This window comes from Mangifera indica, chromosome 3 (genome assembly GCF_011075055.1).
Source record: "Mangifera indica cultivar Alphonso chromosome 3, CATAS_Mindica_2.1, whole genome shotgun sequence".
NCBI classification, from domain to species: Eukaryota; Viridiplantae; Streptophyta; class Magnoliopsida; order Sapindales; family Anacardiaceae; genus Mangifera; species Mangifera indica.
In genome coordinates this window covers 5,402,336-5,408,833 of record NC_058139.1, presented here as the reverse complement: position 1 = coordinate 5,408,833, position 6,498 = coordinate 5,402,336, and the positions used below count along the sequence as shown (strand labels likewise).

The following is a 6,498-nucleotide window of genomic DNA, read 5'->3' as shown; positions in this document are numbered from 1 at the left end:
CATCTATTAGTAAAAATATTTTTAAAAATTAAAAATTTATCATATTGTTTTATTAGATTTAAAAATCTAATAATTTATGACTCTTATTTAATGGAAAAGATTTTTAAATTTCAAATTTATAAGAAAAAAGTGATTAATAAAAAAATATATTTAAAATTTTTTTAATCTGCAGTAATATAATAATTTAAAAAAGATTTTGTTAATATGATGTGATATAATAAATTTAAAAAATAAAATAGTTAGGTGGAAATGATAATTTAGCTTGGTTGGTTATTGGGTGTGAAAATATAATCTGTACGTTTAACAAGCGATAAGGATTTCAAGCCAAATTATGGGTGGGAAAATGTTTATGTTTTAGGTAGGGAGGTGAATAATTTTTTGAGGGTTTTCTTCTACTCGTCAAAATTTCTGTAATCAGATTTTTTTAATGGATCATCTATCTCAATTTTATTTTTTTAGTTTTTCAATTTCATCAGTTTAAGTAGAACAGCGAAATGAAAATGTGGAAGAAGCAAACCAAATCTGTATTGCTTTTGTTACGACGACACTACTCAAGGATCTCTCCGCCGCACCCGGTGGTGGTACGCGTTACCAAAAATAACGTAGCCCACCTGGGCCCACCGAAGCCGGGTCCAAAGCCACGGCAGCTGCTGTCTTTGCCTCCTTTTCCAGGGGATAATCTCCCGGGAAAGAATTGGGGGCAGCAGGATCACGTGACCGCCATCAGTTGGGTCAAGTATTACTTTGATGAAGTTCAAGATTCCATAATTCAGGCTCATTTCAACCAGGGTCTTGTAAGTATGCATTTTTTTTCTGCCCCTTTTTTTCTTCGTTTAGATTATTAATATTCATATTGATTTTTTTGGTTTTGTGGGGGGATGTTAAGCTGCGTGAGCTTTAAATTCTGTTATGGTTACTGCAATCTTTCGAAGCGGGAAACAATATATTAAAATTGTTCCCTAGTATATGTAATTGATAAATTTTCATATATGCCGAGAACATATGTTAAATTTTTTTGCTGTTTTTTTCTTTACTTTTTTCCTGTATTATTTTGGTAAGCTTTTTTTATTTTGTTGTGGCCAAGGCATAAAACCAAATTTTAAGGGTCAGATTTAGGATGAATGTCAATGAAAGGGATGGGCGTGTAGAAAATCCTCTTAATAGATTTCTGTTGTATTCTGTGTGGTGACTCTGAAGTAGCAAGGAATGTGAATAAGGGTGAATGCTTGTTTTGGTAATATAAAATATGTGATTGATTACTATAACATTATACTTGTCTAGGATTATGATTATCTATGTTTGTATCATTATCTTTTTTTTTTCGTTTATGTTTAATTGTTGTGACTGGAAATGTTGTGTTAATTCTTTTGTAGTTCAGGTTCAAATGGAAGGTCCAAATAAGGATGATTCTAAAATTGAACAGGATGGACAAATGAAACCCATGAAAAGGGTACTTATTTTCTTGTTTTATAGTAAATAATTTTTTGTATTTTCGTGTGGGTTTAATCATCCTACAACTATACAGCTTACCTACAGATTAAGCCTAATGAGGTGATGGAAGTGGGGGTGAGAATCTTTATGCCTGTGTCGGTTTTGGAGAATAGGATTTCAAAGAGATTCGACACTATACCAAGTGGAACGTTATATCCGAATGCTGATGAGATAAATTATTTGCAAAGACTAGTGAAGTACAAGGCATGTCTTGAGTTTAGCTAGTGTTTTCCATGTAGATGTCTATATCTATACATTTACATTCTTTTTGGTGACTATTTTTCTGTAATATTTTGTAAACTGATTGCTAGTGCTGATATTTTTTCTGCTGAAAACTTCAGGACTCTTCTATACTTGTTCTAAATAAGCCCCCAAAATTGCCAGTCAAGGTTTGATACTTTAAAGTCTCTGTTGTTTTCAGTATTTGACTATTTTCTCATTATATCATGTTGCCTTTTTCATTCTTTGTATGTCATTTGTCTTCAGGGTAATCTGCCTGTTCATAACAGCATGGATGCATTGGCTGCTGCAGCTTTGTCGTATGATTATGATGAGGGTCCTAAGTTGGTAAGCTTACAGCACTAGAAAAATGAAGGATGATGAAAAATGATAATTAACTTATCATTCTCGTTCTTGGTTACTTATTTTAACTTTTCTATAGAGTGCTTTGTTCTATTACCCAAATGGGTTAAGGTTATTGAAGTGGTTTTGGTTTTCATTATCAGATTTTAATAGATAGTTAGTTGTAGCAGTAGTAGTTTAAATGGCAAATTTCATGATAGTGTAGACATTATCAAGATTGTATGAGTGTGTGTGCATGTGTGTGCTGTTTTTCTGGTAAGTTTCTTGATGTGAACTGATAGGTCTGTAATTGTGTTTTTAATCTTTCATATTGGAGCTGCTTGATGGGAAAACAGTTTTTTGTTCTACCATAACACATTAACTTATTTAATTCAGAAAAAAAAAAAATACTACATAGAATTAATTTATATCACTGCTGATGCTAGCTTTGTAAGAAAATCATTTAGCCAAGTAAGGCATGCTCGGTGGATTAATGTGAATTTTAAACTGATCTTCTTTCTCTTGCTTTTATGTCCTGTAAAATTTTTATGAGCATTTCAAGTCAATGGAAGTTGATGGTCTCTTACTCTCTCTTAGCATATCAAATCTCATATATATGTATTAATACATTTGATAATAATTTTAGTTTATATTTCACGTATTCTTGTTTCCTTGTTTGATTTATTTTATGCTGTTGTAATCCTTATATAGGGTTCTTTCATGTTAGTACACACAACATCCATATACCATCTATCTTAATTTCTCTTAGTCATTGTGTATAACATTTTATGGAGGTATAAGAAGGATATAATTTCTTATGAACTGCATATGTATATCATAAAATTCCAGTTGATCAAACCCATATTATATGTATCAAAAGAGGGTTTATGCATCCACCCTAGACATGTTAGCTAGCCCGGCCCACATGAAAAAAGCATGGCCTGCGGGGCACGACCCACAATTTTGCAGTCTGTGTCAAGACCTATAGGTTGTGCTGGCAGCCTTTGGTAAGGCCAGCAGGATGGCTCGACACAACCTGCAAAAAAAAAAAAAAAAGGAAAAAATTAAACAAATTATAAAATTTAAAAAATAAATATATAATATGATGGGCTGGTCTGCTAAAGGTCCATGGAGGCACATCCCATGAGCCTTGGGCCTTGACTCAGACTTTGCCATGCCAAGGGCCGGCACAGCCCATGGGCATGGTGGGCTGCACCGAATTCAGCCCAGCATGAGAAAGTATAGTGTTATTTGGTAAAGTGATCACTCCTATTTTTGTCACTTATGCAAGCCTGTTGACTTCTCTATAAATGTACTTTCAACTCGCATTCCATGTTCTTGGTGCCTTGTCATGGTTGTTATTAAATTTCTCAGCTATATCCATATTGCATTGATTTGCCCTTTTTCTTCAATTACTTTTCTTGTTCTTATTTTGATATTTAAGGTACATCGTCTTGATAGAGAGTCCAGTGGCCTACTTCTGATGGGGAGAAGTAAAGAAAGCATTTCTCTTTTAAATTGGTTGTTCAGTGACCTGAATAAAGGAAAATCGTCATGTAAGGTACTTATATCTGTTCTGCAACCCAGTTGCTTGAATGAGATAGTGTTAGATGATTTTAGTTGTTTGAAACTATATAATATACTTAATTGAGAATTTTAGGCTTGGAATATTGCCTGTGAAGCAATGTATCAACGGTATTGGGCATTAGTCATTGGATCTCCCAAGGAAAAGCAAGGGTTAATTCATGCTCCTCTTTCAAAGGTTTTAACTGCCTTAGCAGATAATGAATAGCTTCTTTTGGATTTGAGGTCTTCTGTACGAAGCATTGATGTGATTCTATATTATTTGTTACTAATTGTAGGTGCTTCTTGATGATGGTAAGACTGAAAGAATCATACTGGCTCAGCACACAGGTCTCGAGGCTTCCCAAGAAGCCATAACTGAATACCGAGTTCTTGGTCCTACGATTAATGGATGTTCATGGATTGAGTTGCGTCCACTTACTGGTCGGAAACATCAGGTACCATGAAGTATGCATCCTCTAATGCAATCCAAAGCTAGATAGCATCCTTTAATGCTATCTAGCTTTAAGATTTTCACATTATAACGTAATTTGGATGACACCCCAACTCTACCATTAAAATTAAAAGCCATCCATCCTGTGTACTGTGGCTTATGCAATGCTATCATTTGACTTTTCTTTTGTGCTTTCTGTTTCATGTTGAACATTATTGAAATTTCTCTTTTTGCTATGGGCATTTACTGATTAGGAAGGAGCAGGCATGAAATTACCTTTCCTGGTAGCATCTTCAATGGAATGTAACCTGTGCATCTGTAGTAATTTCTTGTTCAAGAATGTGACTTAAGCGAAGGTGCTTTTGAGATATTAGTACCTTTGTCATCAATACTTAATAAAAGTTCCTTTTGGCCATTAGGAAATGAGAACAAATTGGTGTGCTCATTTTTGTCACAATATCTTCTTTGATTATTTAACCCATGAAAGTCTTACTTATGGTATAACTAGGAATTCATACTGGATCAGGAATTCCTTTAGTTTTTAAAATTTTTATCAGAAATTAATATTTTGGATTTTGTAAATGCATTTTAATTTCCAAAATACTTCAGCTTGTGGAGTATACTAGAATTGTATAAACCTTGAAATCAACACTCAGGCCAAAGTTAGGGGTATTTATAGGTTTGAAAATAATAAATAATGAGTTGCATTGTTAACTGTGTTAATCTGCTGAGTAGAGCTAAAAAAAAAAAAAATTAAATGTTACATATATCAAATTAGATAAGGTTTAATTGTAATATGAGCTTTTGATTTTTTTTTAAATAAATAATTTTCTCTTGAATGGTCAAGATTAGTTTTTGTCTTAGACTTTGTGGACTCAGCAACATGAGAGAGAGCTTTTCCTAAGATGATAAGATCTGTGGCTGAGAGATCATACTTTAGAGAGAGGGAAAAAGGGAGAGTGGAAGAGATCAGGAGGGCAAGGCTATGCACAATTTTTCATGTAGCATATTTCTTTTCTTAAAAAAAAAAAAACAGCCTAGCTAAGGCTAAGTTAACCAACAAATCCACTGCTGGGTATTAGATTCAAAAATATGTTTGGAGAGGTGGCACCGACTTTTTATTTATGTATTTTCCATGTTTAAGTCCAACCTTGGGATATAGATGCAAAATATTGATATGAGGAACAGAAAAAGAAGAGAATAAAACATCTATAAACTTTTAGAGTGAACATTATGTCCGGCAGTTTTCTATTGATTTTACTTAATGACAATTTGATTTGAAATGCGGTGGATAGGAAACCAATTGGGATGAATTGACTAGGTTTTACAACTTTATGAGGTACTCTTATACACAAATTACTTCTATTTTAGTGATCATGCAAACAGATTGATTTTAGAGTGGAAGCTGGTTTTCCTTGTTTGGTTGATGAGAAACTAATGAAAGGAAAACAAAGCTTGAGTCTTAGGCTTTTATTCAAATCACTCTAATCAAGGGGAAAATAAAAAAAAATCAAAGGCTTCTATATGTTTCTTTGCTTGACTGGATTTTATATTCTCTTGATTTTGAAGGTAATTCTAAGCTTAAGTTTCAAAAAAAGAAGGCAACTATAGATTTTTTTTTTTGTTTTTGGAGAGGCCATTTGTGTTGGTGACTCTTTGCTTTTGTATCCTGCAATATTGTCTAATCAGTATAATTAGAACTAAGTTTGTCACTAATTTGATTAATTGTTTTTGTGCAGCTCCGTGTCCATTGTGCTGAAGCCCTCGGTACTCCTATTGTTGGTGACTATAAGTATGGTTGGTTTGTGCACCGGAGATGGAAGCAGATGCCTCGTATTGATATCGAGCCTATGACTGGTATGCCATACAAGTTGCGAAGGCCAGAAGGTTTAGACGTTCAGAAGGGAAGTGTCTTATCCAAGGTCCCCTTGCTACATCTGCATTCCCGAGAGCTTGTTCTTCCTAATATCTCAAAATTCCTGGATGTTCTGAATAAGAAATCAGAAAATGTGGACTCCGAGCTGAGCTCAAAGCCAGATCTCCTTCGCTTTGTTGCATCGATGCCCTCACACATGAAAATTAGTTGGAATTTAATGTCCTCCTATTTAGTGTAAGATCTAGTTGTTTGTATTGTAGAACTTTACACAACCATATGAACAAGATATTATTATCATGGATGCTCTCTCCTTGTTTTTGATTGTCATATCTGAGAAACTATTTTTTACTTATTCTCATGGCTCTCGAAAAGAGAAAGGGCAGTAACCTTCTTCGCCCATGTTTGTCCACTAAGGATGGGAAAAGATGATTGACTTATTAAGTACTGATTTTGTAAGTTTCTGAGAAATCTTTCAACTGGCATTGCTGATATGAAATTTCTGATTGACCTATTAAGTAAGTAGTGCGGTTTTTGAATAAAGTTTTACTTAAGA

At 33.9% G+C, this 6,498-nt stretch overlaps 1 protein-coding gene across 3 annotated transcripts; it reads left to right on the top strand.

Annotated features, from left to right (window-relative positions):
* The first annotated feature begins 311 nt into the window (after nt 1–311).
* Nucleotides 312–6,413, top strand: LOC123212116 (RNA pseudouridine synthase 3, mitochondrial). Of its 3 annotated transcripts, XM_044631168.1 has the most exons (10): nt 312–794; nt 1,379–1,450; nt 1,537–1,695; nt 1,833–1,880; nt 1,978–2,058; nt 3,497–3,613; nt 3,713–3,814; nt 3,915–4,073; nt 4,324–4,425; nt 5,809–5,943. In XM_044631168.1, the coding sequence occupies exons 1-9, from the start codon at nt 495–497 to the stop codon at nt 4,417–4,419; spliced, it is 1,134 nt and encodes a 377-aa protein (XP_044487103.1). In that variant the 5' UTR covers nt 312–494; the 3' UTR covers nt 4,420–4,425; nt 5,809–5,943. The 3 variants fall into 3 exon arrangements, with proteins under 3 accessions (XP_044487103.1, XP_044487102.1, XP_044487104.1); XM_044631167.1 differs by lacking the exon at nt 4,324–4,425 and having other exon boundaries at nt 319–794; nt 5,809–6,413; XM_044631169.1 differs by lacking the exon at nt 4,324–4,425 and having other exon boundaries at nt 320–794; nt 1,374–1,450; nt 5,809–6,413.
* Nucleotides 6,414–6,498: the final 85 nt, after the last annotated feature.

Excerpts from the sequence above, each read along its gene's own strand:
- LOC123212116 (XM_044631167.1), top strand. The coding sequence starts at position 495 with ATGAAAATGTGGAAGAAGCAAACCAAATCTGTATTGCTTTTGTTACGA. Across the intron at positions 795-1,378 it reads CTCATTTCAACCAGGGTCTT|GTTCAAATGGAAGGTCCAAA; the intron begins GTAAGTATGCAT and ends TTTGTAGTTCAG. Across the intron at positions 3,614-3,712 it reads AAGGAAAATCGTCATGTAAG|GCTTGGAATATTGCCTGTGA; the intron begins GTACTTATATCT and ends TGAGAATTTTAG.